Source organism: Oncorhynchus nerka, linkage group LG8, assembly GCF_034236695.1.
Source record: "Oncorhynchus nerka isolate Pitt River linkage group LG8, Oner_Uvic_2.0, whole genome shotgun sequence".
Taxonomy (NCBI): Eukaryota; Metazoa; Chordata; class Actinopteri; order Salmoniformes; family Salmonidae; genus Oncorhynchus; species Oncorhynchus nerka.
Window position 1 is genome coordinate 8,815,843 of NC_088403.1, and position 15,480 is coordinate 8,831,322.

General features: G+C 45.4%; 1 protein-coding gene across 2 annotated transcripts in view; it reads right to left on the reverse strand.

The window, feature by feature from the left end:
• Positions 1–260: 260 nt before the first annotated feature.
• LOC135572837 (N-acyl-phosphatidylethanolamine-hydrolyzing phospholipase D-like) overlaps positions 261–15,480 on the reverse strand; it is a 40,902-nt gene continuing 25,682 nt past the window's right edge. For both annotated transcript variants that reach the window (XM_065021295.1, XM_065021296.1), the window contains exons 4-6: positions 6,264–6,913; positions 4,930–5,044; positions 261–990 (exon numbers count right to left, since the gene is read on the reverse strand). In XM_065021295.1, coding sequence (XP_064877367.1) covers positions 862–990; positions 4,930–5,044; positions 6,264–6,913 — 894 coding nt within the window. In that variant the 3' untranslated portion in view covers positions 261–861. The remainder of the gene's footprint in view (positions 991–4,929; positions 5,045–6,263; positions 6,914–15,480) is intronic.

Here is a 15,480-nt window from a genome sequence, read left to right on the forward strand (position 1 = left end):
AGACACCGTTCCCGTGTTCTCGGGAGACGGCCTTCATGGCTAAACGCTGCATATGGCACCTCAATCATAAACTCCCTTTTAAATGAAACTACAACACCGATCTTATGGATTGAATTCAGACCTTTAACGTGAAATACAAACATATAACTCCAATCTAATGTGGTCAGTATTGCAGAACCAAGTACTGAAGTTGAGGAATGACTCTGGCCCGACCTACTGACCGAAGAGTGTCCCCCCTCTCACAAGACAAGTCTGTGTCCTTCAGAGAGCAGAGTTTTAATGACAGATGTGACACGGAGGAGGGTGAAAACCCCACATACAACAGCGTGTTTCCAGACCTACTAAACATTATTGCAACGTCCAAGTACATACAGTATATTACACATGAACTGTTCAGCATTCCATAACTCCAGAAGATTTGGTTACATAACGCTATAAAATGTGATTGGTGGATGTGCTAGACGATGAAGCCATACAATTGTAGTTGTGCACAGAAACCATGTGTAAGTCGGAGCTGAATGACGTGTAGTGTGTCCAGTGTGTAAAATACACACATTCATCACTTTGACACGACTGGTGACACTGCAGCTATACGACAACACATCATCTGCAAAACATTTTCAGAAAGGTTTCTTCTTCTTGACAGTTCTGGCATCAGACATTTGGCATTGAAAAAACAATGATTGGATAAATGGACAGGGTGTTCATTTCATAGTCGCCATCATTCAGCTCTCTAGTGTGCCATCAACTAGACTGTTGACGATGAGAGCTTATCCATTGATTCAGCTGTAGGCTTTAAGCCACAGTGTTGTTTAGTCTTCTACAGCTTGTGGGAGGGGCTTAGGCACCATTTTGGTCCAATCATTCAAAGACTTCCTGGTCTGTGTTCAGCACTCTGGATTCTCCATGGTTCAGGACAAAGAAGTTCTCCGCATTCAACCCATTCTTCTCCATGGCCTCCCTGAGTCTCACTGGAGGCTCTAAGTAAAACTGAGAGAGAGAGAGACAGACATATAATTATCTACAGTACTGGTCAAATGTTTTAGAACAGCTACTCAGTCAAGGGTTTTTCATTATTTTTACATTTAAGAATAATAGTGAAGACATCAAAACTATGAAATAACACATATGGAAGGAATCATGTAGTAACCAAAAAAATTGTTAAATAAAAACATGTTATACTTGAGATTATTCAAATAGCCACCCTTTGCCTTGATGACAGCTTTGCACACTCTTGGGATTCTCTCAACCAGCTTCATGAGGTAGTCACCCAGAATGCATTTCAATTAACAGGTGTGCCTTCTTAAAAGTTAAATTTGTGGAATTTATTTCCTTTTTAATGTGTTTGAGCCAATCAGTTGTGTTGTGACAAGGTAGGGGGGTACACAGAAGATGGCCCTATTTGGCAAAATACCAAGTCCATATTATGGCAAGAACAGCTCAAATAAGCAAAGAGAAACGACAGTCCATCATCACTTTAAGAGATGAAGGTCAGTCAATACGGAACATTTCAAGAACTTTGAAAGTTTCTTTAAGTGCATACGCAAAAACCATCAAGCGTTATGATGAAACTGGCTCTCATGAGGACCGTCACAGGAAAGGAAGATCCAGAGTTACCTCTGCTGCAGAGGATAAGTTCAATAGAGTTACCTGCCTCAGAAATTGCAGCCCAAATAAATGCATCACAGAGTTCAAGTAACAGACACATCTCAAAATCAACTGTTAAGAAGAGACTGTGGGAATCAGGCCTTCATGGTCGAATTGCTGCAAATAAACCACAACTAAAGGACACCAATAAGAAGAATGAGCAATGGACATTAGACCGGTGGAAATGTGTCCTTTGGTCTGGAGTCCAAATAGGAGATTTTTGGTTCCAACCTCCGTGTCTTTGTGAGAAGCGGTGTGGGTGAACGGATGATCTCCACATGTGTATTTCCCACCGTGAAGCATGGATGAGGAGGTGTTATGGTGGGTGCTTTGCTGTTGACACTGTCTGTGATTTATTTAGAATTCAAGGCACACTTAACCAGCATGGCTACTACAGCATTCTGCAGCGAAATGCCATCCTATCTGGTAGGGCTTAGTGGGACTATCATTTGTTTTTCAACAGGACAATGACCCAACACACCTCCAGGCTGTGTAAGGGCTATTTAACCAAGGAGAGTGATGGAGTGCTGTATCAGATGACCTGGCCTCCACAATCCCCTGACCTCAACCAGACAGATAGTTTGGGATGAGTTGGACCGCAGAGTGAAGGAAAAGCAGCCAACAAGTGCTAAGCATATGTGTGAACTCCTTCAAGACTGTTGGAAAATAATTCCATGTGAAGCTGGTTGAGAGAATGCCAAGAGTGTGCATAGCTGTCAACAAGGCAAAGGATGGCTACTTTAAAGAATCTAAAATATATCATATATTTTGATTTGTTTAACATTTATTTGGTTACTACATGATTCCATATGTGTTATTTCATAGTTTTGATGTCTTCACTATTATTCTACAATGTAGAACATAGTACAAATAGAGAAAAACCCTCGAATGAGGAGGTGTTCTAAAACGTTTGACCGGTAGTGTGTTTCACTTGCTTGACAGCGAGAGACTCCAGGGTTTAGGAGGGGACAGGACATGTCAGGCTAGAGAGACTCCAGGGTTTAGGACTGGACAGGACATGTCAGGCTAGAGAGACTCCAGGGTTTAGGACTGGACAGGACATGTCAGGCTAGAGAGACTCCGGGGTTTAGGAGGGGACAGGACATGTCAGGCTAGAGAGACTCCAGGGTTTAGGACTGGACAGGACATGTCAGGCTAGAGAGACTCCAGGGTTTAGGACTGGACAGGACATGTCAGGCTAGAGAGACTCCAGGGTTTAGGACTGGACAGGACATGTCAGGCTAGAGAGACTCCAGGGTTTAGGAGGGGACAGGACATGTCGGGCTAGAGAGACTCCAGGGTTTAGGAGTGGACAGGACATGTCAGGCTAGAGAGACTCCAGGGTTTAGGAGGGGACAGGACATGTCAGGCTAGAGAGACTCCGGGGTTTAGGAGGGGACAGGACATGTCAGGCTAGAGAGACTCCAGGGTTTAGGAGTGGACAGGACATGTCAGGCTAGAGAGACTCCAGGGTTTAGGAGTGGACAGTACATGTCAGGCTAGAGAGGCTTTTTTGAGCTGCCTCCCGAAGCAGAAACGTCAGAACGACTAAAGGTTATCTTTCAAAGCCAACAGGACGACTGCTGCCGGGAACCAAACTGCCAGTTTCAACACCACAGAACGATGTCACAGATAACCAACGATTCTACCAACAAAGCCATCTGCTGAGGCAGAGCATCAGGGGGAAAGGTTGAATGATGTCACAGATAACCAACGGTTCTACCAACAAAGCCATCTGCTGAGGCCAAAGCATCAGGGGGAAAGGTTGAATGATGTCACAGATAACCAACGGTTCTACCAACAAAGCCATCTGCTGAGGCAGAGCATCAGGGGGAAAGGTTGAATGATGTCACAGATAACCAACGGTTCTTCTAATGCAAAACACATTCCTCTGCGTTTCCCAACACGTGCCGGTTTCAACTGAAAGCAGCAGCAAGCTACCTAATGTGAGTTTTCACATCTATTGTGGGACGCTGAACAATCCCACCTTTGTCTTTAGGCTGAATGGTTGAAAGGGTGTCTGACTGCGTGTTTGTTCTCATCACACAAAAGGACACAATGGAAAATATGTGTTTCTCTCTAAACTGAGTCGAGTCTAAAAATGCAGAGGTCAGATCCACGGTTGACGTGTTGTGACAGGGTTGATTTATTACCATGGACCTAACCTCAGATTTAGAAGGGAAGGTTTACACATAGTTCTCCTGACCTTCGGTCTCCAGGGTTGATTTATTACCATGGACCTAACCTCAGATTTAGAAGGGAAGGTTTACACATAGTTCTCCTGACCTTCGGTCTCCAGGGTTGATTTATTACCATGGACCTAACCTCAGATTTAGAAGGGAAGGATTACACATAGTTCTCCTGACCTTCGGTCTCCAGGGTTGATTTATTACCATGGACCTAACCTCAGATTTAGAAGGGAAGGATTACACATAGTTCTCCTGACCTTCGGTCTCCAGGGTTGATTTATTACCATGGACCTAACCTCAGATTTAGAAGGGAAGGATTACACATAGTTCTCCTGACCTTCGGTCTCCAGGGTTGAGTTATTACCATGGACCTAACCTCAGATTTAGAAGGGAAGGATTACACATAGTTCTCCTGACCTTCGGTCTCCAGGGTTGAGTTATTACCATGGACCTAACCTCAGATTTAGAAGGGAAGGTTTACACATAGTTCTCCTGACCTTCGGTCTCCAGTTTCAGCTGGGAGGCAGAGCAAAATGTCTTCTTCCTGATCATTAGATTCAGAGAATCCCATTGGATAGGCCTTTCATCTCTGATGTGATAGGACTTGGTATTAAATGACACCAACAAGCCTTTTTTACAGCAGGTACATACAGTATACAACTTGTGAAGAGATCCAGTCGATCCCCCATTCAGAACTGTTAATGCAGGTACATACAGTATACAACTTGTGAAGAGATCCAGTCGATCCCCCATTCAGAACTGTTAATGCAGGTACATACAGTATACGCCTTGTGAAGAGATCCAGTCGATCCCCCATTCAGAACTGTTAATGCAGGTACATACAGTATACAACTTGTGAAGAGATCCAGTCGATCCCCCATTCAGAACTGTTAATGCAGGTACATACAGTATACAACTTGTGAAGAGATCCAGTCGATCCCCCATTCAGAACTGTTAATGCAGGTACATACAGTATACAACTTGTGAAGAGATCCAGTCGATCCCCCATTCAGAACTGTTAATGCAGGTACATACAGTATACAACTTGTGAAGAGATCCAGTCGATCCCCCATTCAGAACTGTTAATGCTCACCTCGTAGGCTAAAGCGAAGGTTCCCCAGTGAATAGCCAGGGAGTGTCTGGCCTGGATGTCTTTGTGGATCTGCACAGCCTCCTCCGGGTCCACATGCTGTCCACGCATTACATCTCTGAGGGACGACAAACTTGTGTTTTGTGGGTTTGGCCTAATGAAGGCTTAATAAACTTAGTGAACTTCAGTTGACTTTAATACATTCTAAGTGAATATTCAGTTGACTTTAATAAATTCTAAGTGAATATTCAGTTGAGGGAAATCTAATACTACAGTCCATGATTCAACCCTCCTTCTAGAATTCTACTGGGTGTACAGGCTTTTACTCCAACCCTGTTCTAAACCTGTTTCAGTTCATCAAGGTCCTGATGAACAGCTGATTAGATAAAGCAGGTGTTAGAGCAGGGTTGGAACCAAAACCTGCACTCCCAGTGGATCTCCAGGGGGGGAGGGTATGGGCAGCCTTGTACTAAAGCAATCACAGCTGTACACTAGTTCCATACCTGGGCAGGACTGCTCTACACTAGTTCCATACCTGGGCAGGACAGCTCTACACTAGTTTCATACCTGGGCAGGACAGCTCTACACTAGTTTCATACCTGGGCAGGACAGCTCTACACTAGTTTCATACCTGGGCAGGACAGGTCTACACTAGTTCCATACCTGGGCAGGACAGCTCTACACTAGTTCCATACCTGGGCAGGACAGCTCTACACTAGTTCATACCTGTGCAGGACAGCTCTACACTAGTTCCATACCTGGGCAGGACAGCTCTACACTAGTTCCATACCTGGGCAGGACAGCTCTACACTAGTTCCATACCTGGGCAGGACAACACTAGTTCCATACCTGGGCAGGACTGCTCTACACTAGTTCCATACCTGGGCAGGACAGCTCTACACTAGTTTCATACCTGGGCAGGACAGCTCTACACTAGTTTCATACCTGGGCAGGACAGCTCTACACTAGTTTCATACCTGGGCAGGACAGCTCTACACTAGCTACACTAGTTCCATACCTGGGCAGGACAGCTCTACACTAGTTCCATACCTGGGCAGGACAGCTCTACACTAGTTTCATACCTGGGCAGGACAGCTCTACACTAGTTCATACCTGGGCAGGACAGCTCTACACTAGTTCCATACCTGGGCAGGACAGCTCTACACTAGTTCCATACCTGGGCAGGACAGCTCTACACTAGTTCCATACCTGGGCAGGACAGCTCTACACTAGTTCCATACCTGGGCAGGACAGCTCTACACTAGTTCCATACCTGGGCAGGACTGCTCTACACTAGTTTCATACCTGGGCAGGACAGCTCTACACTAGTTTCATACCTGGGCAGGTACGCGCCGATGGGTATGGCCGCCAGGTCGAACGGACCAAAGCGCCTCCCAATCTCCTGGAAGGACGAGCAGTAGCCGGTGTCTCCAGCAAAGAAGAAGCGGTTGCAGGGCCCCAGGACAGACCAGCTCCCCCACAGCACCTGGTTATCGTCCGTGGGGGTACGCTTGCACCAGTGCTGCGCCGGCGTACACACAAACGTGACCTCATCGTGACCTGGCACACAGTTCTCCTCCCACCAGTCTAACTCTATCACATTCTCACACCCGCTCTTCTGCATCCAGTCCATGAGTCCCAACGGCACAAACCATCGGAGATCCCCACCGAACCGCTCGTTCAACTGGGTCACGGTGCCCGCGTCCAGATGGTCGTAGTGGGAGTGGCTGATGACAACGGCGTCGATCCGGGGGAGTTGATCAACCGTACACGGGGGATCCCGGTACCTCTTGGGGCCCATGAACTGGAAGGGAGACGCCCTCTGGCTGAAGATGGGGTCAGTGAGGATGACCAGGCCGTCCATCTCTACCAGGACTGATGCGTGGCCCAGCCAGGTCACCCTGAGACCAGACCCCACGGCTCCGTCTGCTGCTTCGGGGACACGGAGGAACCAAGGCTTCACTACTGGGAGCTCTTTGTCTAAGACCTGAGTAGCAGAACAACACAGACTTTAATATGGCGCGTTGGTATGAATGGATTCAGATTCATTCACCAGCTGAGACAGAGGATGAGGAAGAGGGTAATAAAGGCTTCATCACTGAAAGCTCTTCGTCTTTTCAACATGTCACTATTGCTTCAGTCATTTTCAAGTCACCAAACAAAATAACCAATTTTAAAAAACACATTTTTGTTTTCCCGTTTGAATATGACCCTGGTTGGTTGAGTTGTTTAAGTTATATCTGCATAAATCAAAACACAGATGACTAAACTCTTTAACACGTCTTTCCTCTTTAACAGAAAGATGATGGGAAATAGAGTCGAGTCGGCGTTTCATTTTCCTTTTAAGTAATGAGGCCTTTCCTTCCTGACCTCTACATGTCTAGAAAACAGAGCCCGTGTCTGAGTCTTTTAAATAATCAGGCCTTTCCTTCCTGACCACTACATGTCTAGAAAACAGAGCCCGTGTCTGAGTCTTAAATAATCAGGCCTTTCCTTCCTGACCACTACATGTCTAGAAAACAGAGCCCGTGTCTGAGTCTTAAATAATCAGGCCTTTCCTTCCTGACCACTACATGTCTAGAAAACAGAGCCCTGACCACTACATGTCTAGAAAACAGAGCCCTGACCACTACATGTCTAGAAAACAGAGCCCGTGTCTGAGTCTTAAATAATCAGGCCTTTCCTTCCTGACCACTACATGTCTAGAAAACAGAGCCCGTGTCTGAGTCTTAAATAATCAGGCCTTTCCTTCCTGACCACTACATGTCTAGAAAACAGAGCCCTGACCACTACATGTCTAGAAAACAGAGCCCTGACCACTACATGTCTAGAAAAAACAGAGCCAGTGTCTGAGTCTTAAATAATCAGGCCTTTCCTTCCTGACCACTACATGTCTAGAAAACAGAGCCCGTGTCTGAGTCTTAAATAATCAGGCCTTTCCTTCCTGACCACTACATGTCTAGAAAACAGAGCCCTGACCACTACATGTCTAGAAAACAGAGCCCTGACCACTACATGTCTAGAAAACAGAGCCCTGACCACTACATGTCTAGAAAACAGAGCCCTGACCACTACATGTCTAGAAAACAGAGCCCTGACCACTACATGTCTAGAAAACAGAGCCCTGACCACTACATGTCTAGAAAACAGAGCCAGTGTCTGAGTCTTAAATAATCAGGCCTTTCCTTCCTGACCACTACATGTCTAGAAAACAGAGCCCTGACCACTACATGTCTAGAAAACAGAGCCCTGACCACTACATGTCTAGAAAACAGAGCCCGCTCTGGAAAACAGAGCCCTGTCTAAGTCTTAAATAATCATTAAATGACCACTACATGTCTAGAAAACAGAGCCCTGACCACTACATGTCTAGTCTTAAAAATCAGGCCTTTCCTTCCTGACCACTACATGTCTAGAAAACAGAGCCCTGACCACTACATGTCTAGAAAACAGAGCATGTCCTGACCACTACATGTCTAGAAAACAGAGCCCTGACCACTACATGTCTAGAAAACAGAGCCCTGACCACTACATGTCTAGAAAACAGTCTTAAATAATCAGCCCTGACCACTACATGTCTAGAAAACAGAGCCCTGACCACTACATGTCTAGAAAACAGAGCCCTGACCACTACATGTCTAGAAAACAGAGCCAGTGTCTGAGTCTTAAATAATCAGGCCTTTCCTTCCTGACCACTACATGTCTAGAAAACAGAGCCAGTGTCCTACAGTCTTAAATAATCAGGCCTTTCCCCTGACCACTACATGTCTAGAAAACAGAGCCCGTGTCTGAGTCTTAAATAATCAGGCCTTTCCTTCCTGACCACTACATGTCTAGAAAACAGAGCCCTGTGTCTGAGTCTTAAATAATCAGGCCTTTCCTTCCTGACCACTACATGTCTAGAAAACAGAGCCCTGACCACTACATGTCTAGAAAACAGAGCCCTGACCACTACATGTCTAGAAAACAGAGCCCATGTCTGAGTCTTAAATAATCAGGCCTTTCCTTCCTGACCACTACATGTCTAGAAAACAGAGCCCTGACCACTACATGTCTAGAAAACAGAGCCCTGACCACTACATGTCTAGAAAACAGAGCCCGTGTCTGAGTCTTAAATAATCAGGCCTTTCCTTCCTGACCACTACATGTCTAGAAAACAGAGCCCTGACCTCTACATGTCTAGAAAACAGAGCCCGTGTCTGAGTCTTAAATAATCAGGCCTTTCCTTCCTGACCACTACATGTCTAGAAAACAGAGCCCGTGTCTGAGTCTTTTAAATAATCAGGCCTTTCCTTCCTGACCACTACATGTCTAGAAAACAGAGCCCTGACCTCTACATGTCTAGAAAACAGAGCCCGTGTCTGAGTCTTAAATAATCAGGCCTTTCCTTCCTGACCACTACATGTCTAGAAAACAGAGCCCGTGTCTGAGTCTTAAATAATCAGGCCTTTCCTTCCTGACCACTACATGTCTAGAAAACAGAGCCCTGACCACTACATGTCTAGAAAACAGCTTCCTGACCACTACATGTCTAGAAAACAGAGCCCTGACCACTACATGTCTAGAAAACAGAGCCCGTGTCTGAGTCTTAAATAATCAGGCCTTTCCTTCCTGACCACTACATGTCTAGAAAACAGAGCCCGTGTCTGAGTCTTAAATAATCAGGCCTTTCCTTCCTGACCACTACATGTCTAGAAAACAGAGCCCTGACCACTACATGTCTAGAAAACAGAGCCCTGACCACTACATGTCTAGAAAACAGAGCCCATGTCTGAGTCTTAAATAATCAGCCTTTCCTTTCCTTCCTGACCACTACATGTCTAGAAAACAGAGCCCTGACCACTACATGTCTAGAAAACAGAGCCCTGACCACTACCTAGAAAACAGAGCCCTGACCACTACATGTCTAGAAAACAGAGCCCGTGTCTGAGTCTTCAATAATCAGGCCTTTCCTTCCTGACCACTACATGTCTAGAAAACAGAGCCCTGACCACTACATGTCTAGAAAACAGAGCCCTGACCACTACATGTCTAGAAAACAGAGCCCGTGTCTGAGTCTTAAATAATCAGGCCTTTCCTTCCTGACCACTACATGTCTAGAAAACAGAGCCCTGACCACTACATGTCTAGAAAACAGAGCCCTGACCACTACATGTCTAGAAAACAGAGCCCGTGTCTGAGTCTTAAATAATCAGGCCTTTCCTTCCTGACCACTACATGTCTAGAAAACAGAGCCCGTGTCTGAGTCTTAAATAATCAGGCCTTTCCTTCCTGACCACTACATGTCTAGAAAACAGAACTACGTGTCTAGAAAACAGAGCCCGTGTCTGAGTCTTAAATAATCAGGCCTTTCCTTCCTGACCACTACATGTCTAGAAAACAGAGCCCGTGTCTGAGTCTTAAATAATCAGGCCTTTCCTTCCTGACCACTACATGTCTAGAAAACAGAGCCCGTGTCTGAGTCTTAAATAATCAGGCCTTTCCTTCCTGACCACTACATGTCTAGAAAACAGAGCCCGTGTCTGAGTCTTAAATAATCAGGCCTTTCCTTCCTGACCACTACATGTCTAGAAAACAGAGCCCTGACCACTACATGTCTAGAAAACAGAGCCCTGACCACTACATGTCTAGAAAACAGAGCCCGTGTCTGAGTCTTAAATAATCAGGCCTTTCCTTCCTGACCACTAGAAAACATGTCTAGAAAACAGAGCCTTTCCCCTGACCACTACATGTCTAGAAAACAGAGCCCGTGTCTGAGTCTTAAATAATCAGGCCTTTCCTTCCTGACCACTACATGTCTAGAAAACAGAGCCCGTGTCTGAGTCTTAAATAATCAGGCCTTTCCTTCCTGACCACTACATGTCTAGAAAACAGAGCCCTGACCACTACATGTCTAGAAAACAGAGCCCTGACCACTACATGTCTAGAAAACAGAGCCCGTGTCTGAGTCTTAAATAATCAGGCCTTTCCTTCCTGACCACTACATGTCTAGAAAACAGAGCCCTGACCACTACATGTCTAGAAAACAGAGCCCTGACCACTACATGTCTAGAAAACAGAGCCCGTGTCTGAGTCTTAAATAATCAGGCCTTTCCTTCCTGACAACTACATGTCTAGAAAACAGAGCCAGTGACCACTACATGTCTTAAATAATCAGGCCTTTCCTTCCTGACCACTACATGTCTAGAAAACAGAGCCCGTGTCTGAGTCTTAAATAATCAGGCCTTTCCTTAGAAAACAGAGCCCTGACCACTACATGTCTAGAAAACAGAGCCCGTGTCTGAGTCTTAAATAATCAGGCCTTTCCTTCCTGACCACTACATGTCTAGAAAACAGAGCCCGTGTCTGAGTCTTAAATAATCAGGCCTTTCCTTCCTGACCACTACATGTCTAGAAAACAGAGCCCGTGTCTGAGTCTTAAATAATCAGGCCTTTCCTTCCTGACCACTACATGTCTAGAAAACAGAGCCCTGAACTACATGTCTAGAAAACAGAGCCAGTGTCTGAGTCTTAAATAATCAGGCCTTTCCTTCCTGACCACTACATGTCTAGAAAACAGAGCCCGTGTCTGAGTCTTAAATAATCAGGCCTTTCCTTCCTGACCACTACATGTCTAGAAAACAGAGCCCGTGTCTGAGTCTTAAATAATCAGGCCTTTCCTTCCTGACCACTACATGTCTAGAAAACAGAGCCCGTGTCTGAGTCTTAAATAATCAGGCCTTTCCTTCCTGACCACTACATGTCTAGAAAACAGAGCCCTGACCACTACATGTCTAGAAAACAGAGCCCTGACCACTACATGTCTAGAAAACAGAGCCCGTGTCTGAGTCTTAAATAATCAGGCCTTTCCTTCCTGACCACTACATGACTATAAATCAGAGCCCTGACCACTACATGTCTAGAAAACAGAGCCCGTGTCTGAGTCTTAAATAATCAGGCCTTTCCTTCCTGACCACTACATGTCTAGAAAACAGAGCCCGTGTCTGAGTCTTAAATAATCAGGCCTTTCCTTCCTGACCACTACATGTCTAGAAAACAGAGCCCTGACCACTACATGTCTAGAAAACAGAGCCCTGACCACTACATGTCTAGAAAACAGAGCCCTGACCACTACATGTCTAGAAAACAGAGCCCGTGTCTGAGTCTTAAATAATCAGGCCTTTCCTTCCTGACCACTACATGTCTAGAAAACAGAGCCCTGACCACTACATGTCTAGAAAACAGAGCCCTGACCACTACATGTCTAGAAAACAGAGCCCTGACCACTACATGTCTAGAAAACAGAGCCCGTGTCTGAGTCTTCAATAATCAGGCCTTTCCTTCCTGACCACTACATGTCTAGAAAACAGAGCCCTGACCACTACATGTCTAGAAAACAGAGCCCTGACCACTACATGTCTAGAAAACAGAGCCCGTGTCTGAGTCTTAAATAATCAGGCCTTTCCTTCCTGACCACTACATGTCTAGAAAACAGAGCCCTGACCACTACATGTCTAGAAAACAGAGCCCGTGTCTGAGTCTTAAATAATCAGGCCTTTCCTTCCTGACCACTACATGTCTAGAAAACAGAGCCCTGACCACTACATGTCTAGAAAACAGAGCCCTGACCACTACATGTCTAGAAAACAGAGCCCGTGTCTGAGTCTTAAATAATCAGGCCTTTCCTTCCTGACCACTACATGTCTAGAAAACAGAGCCCTGACCACTACATGTCTAGAAAACAGAGCCCTGACCACTACATGTCTAGAAAACAGAGCCCGTGTCTGAGTCTTAAATAATCAGGCCTTTCCTTCCTGACAACTACATGTCTAGAAAACAGAGCCAGTGTCCGAGTCTTAAATAATCAGGCCTTTCCTTCCTGACCACTACATGTCTAGAAAACAGAGCCCGTGTCTGAGTCTTAAATAATCAGGCCTTTCCTTCCTGACCACTACATGTCTAGAAAACAGAGCCCGTGTCTGAGTCTTTTTAAATAATCAGGCCTTTCCTTCCTGACCACTACATGTCTAGAAAACAGAGCCCTGACCTCTACATGTCTAGAAAACAGAGCCAGTGTCTGAGTCTTAAATAATCAGGCCTTTCCTTCCTGACCACTACATGTCTAGAAAACAGAGCCCGTGTCTGAGTCTTAAATAATCAGGCCTTTCCTTCCTGACCACTACATGTCTAGAAAACAGAGCCCGTGTCTGAGTCTTAAATAATCAGGCCTTTCCTTCCTGACCACTACATGTCTAGAAAACAGAGCCCGTGTCTGAGTCTTAAATAATCAGGCCTTTCCTTCCTGACCACTACATGTCTAGAAAACAGAGCCCTGACCACTACATGTCTAGAAAACAGAGCCCTGACCACTACATGTCTAGAAAACAGAGCCCTGAGTCTTAAATAATCAGGCCTTTCCTTACATGTCTAGAAAACAGAGCCCATGTCTGAGTCTTAAATAATCAGGCCTTTCCTTCCTGACCACTACATGTCTAGAAAACAGAGCCCTGACCACTACATGTCTAGAAAACAGAGCCCTGACCACTACATGTCTAGAAAACAGAGCCCTACATGTCTAGAAAACAGAGCCCGTGTCTGAGTCTTAAATAATCAGGCCTTTCCTTCCTGACCACTACATGTCTAGAAAACAGAGCCCTGACCACTACATGTCTAGAAAACAGAGCCCTGACCACTACATGTCTAGAAAACAGAGCCCTGACCACTACATGTCTAGAAAACAGAGCCCGTGTCTGAGTCTTAAATAATCAGGCCTTTCCTTCCTGACCACTACATGTCTAGAAAACAGAGCCCTGACCACTACATGTCTAGAAAACAGAGCCCTGACCACTACATGTCTAGAAAACAGAGCCCTGACCACTACATGTCTAGAAAACAGAGCCCGTGTCTGAGTCTTAAATAATCAGGCCTTTCCTTCCTGACCACTACATGTCTAGAAAACAGAGCCCTGACCACTACATGTCTAGAAAACAGAGCCCTGACCACTACATGTCTAGAAAACAGAGCCCGTGTCTGAGTCTTAAATAATCAGGCCTTTCCTTCCTGACCACTACATGTCTAGAAAACAGAGCCCTGACCACTACATGTCTAGAAAACAGAGCCCTGACCACTACATGTCTAGAAAACAGAGCCCCCACTACATGTCTAGAAAACAGAGTCTTAAATAATCAGGCCTTTCCTTCCTGACCACTACATGTCTAGAAAACAGAGCCCTGACCACCACTAGAAAACATGTCTAGAAAACAGAGCCCGTGTCTGAGTCTTAAATAATCAGGCCTTTCCTTCCTGACCACTACATGTCTAGAAAACAGAGCCCGTGTCTGAGTCTTAAATAATCAGGCCTTTCCTTCCTGACCACTACATGTCTAGAAAACAGAGCCCGTGTCTGAGTCTTAAATAATCAGGCCTTTCCTTCCTGACCACTACATGTCTAGAAAACAGAGCCCGTGTCTGAGTCTTAAATAATCAGGCCTTTCCTTCCTGACCACTACATGTCTAGAAAACAGATGTCTACATGTCTAGAAAACAGAGCCCGTGTCTGAGTCTTAAATAATCAGGCCTTTCCTTCCTGACCACTACATGTCTAGAAAACAGAGCCCGTGTCTGAGTCTTAAATAATCAGGCCTTTCCTTCCTGACCACTACATGTCTAGAAAACAGAGCCCGTGTCTGACCACTACATGTCTAGAAAACAGAGCCCTGACCACTACATGTCTAGAAAACAGAGCCCATGTCTGAGTCTTAAATAATCAGGCCTTTCCTTCCTGACCACTACATGTCTAGAAAACAGAGCCCTGACCTCTACATGTCTAGAAAACAGAGCCAGTGTCTGAGTCTTAAATAATCAGGCCTTTCCTTCCTGACCACTACATGTCTAGAAAACAGAGCCCTGACCACTACATGTCTAGAAAACAGAGCCCTGACCACTACATGTCTAGAAAACAGAGCCCGTGTCTGAGTCTTCAATAAATCAGGCCTTTCCTTCCTGACCACTACATGTCTAGAAAACAGAGCCCGTGTCTGAGTCTTTTAAATAATCAGGCCTTTCCTTCCTGACCACTACATGTCTAGAAAACAGAGCCCTGACCTCTACATGTCTAGAAAACAGAGCCCGTGTCTGAGTCTTAAATAATCAGGCCTTTCCTTCCTGACCACTACATGTCTAGAAAACAGAGCCCGTGTCTGAGTCTTAAATAATCAGGCCTTTCCTTCCTGACCACTACATGTCTAGAAAACAGAGCCCTGACCACTACATGTCTAGAAAACAGAGCCCTGACCACTACATGTCTAGAAAACAGAGCCCGTGTCTGAGTCTTAAATAATCAGGCCTTTCCTTCCTGACCACTACATGTCTAGAAAAAGACTGAGTCTTAAATAATCAGGCCTTTCCTTCCTGACCACTACATGTCTAGAAAACAGAGCCCTGACCACTACATGTCTAGAAAACAGAGCCCGACCACTACATGTCTCTGAGTCTTAAATAATCAGGCCTTTCCTTCCTGACCACTACATGTCTAGAAAACAGAGCCCTGACCACTACATGTCTAGAAAACAGAGC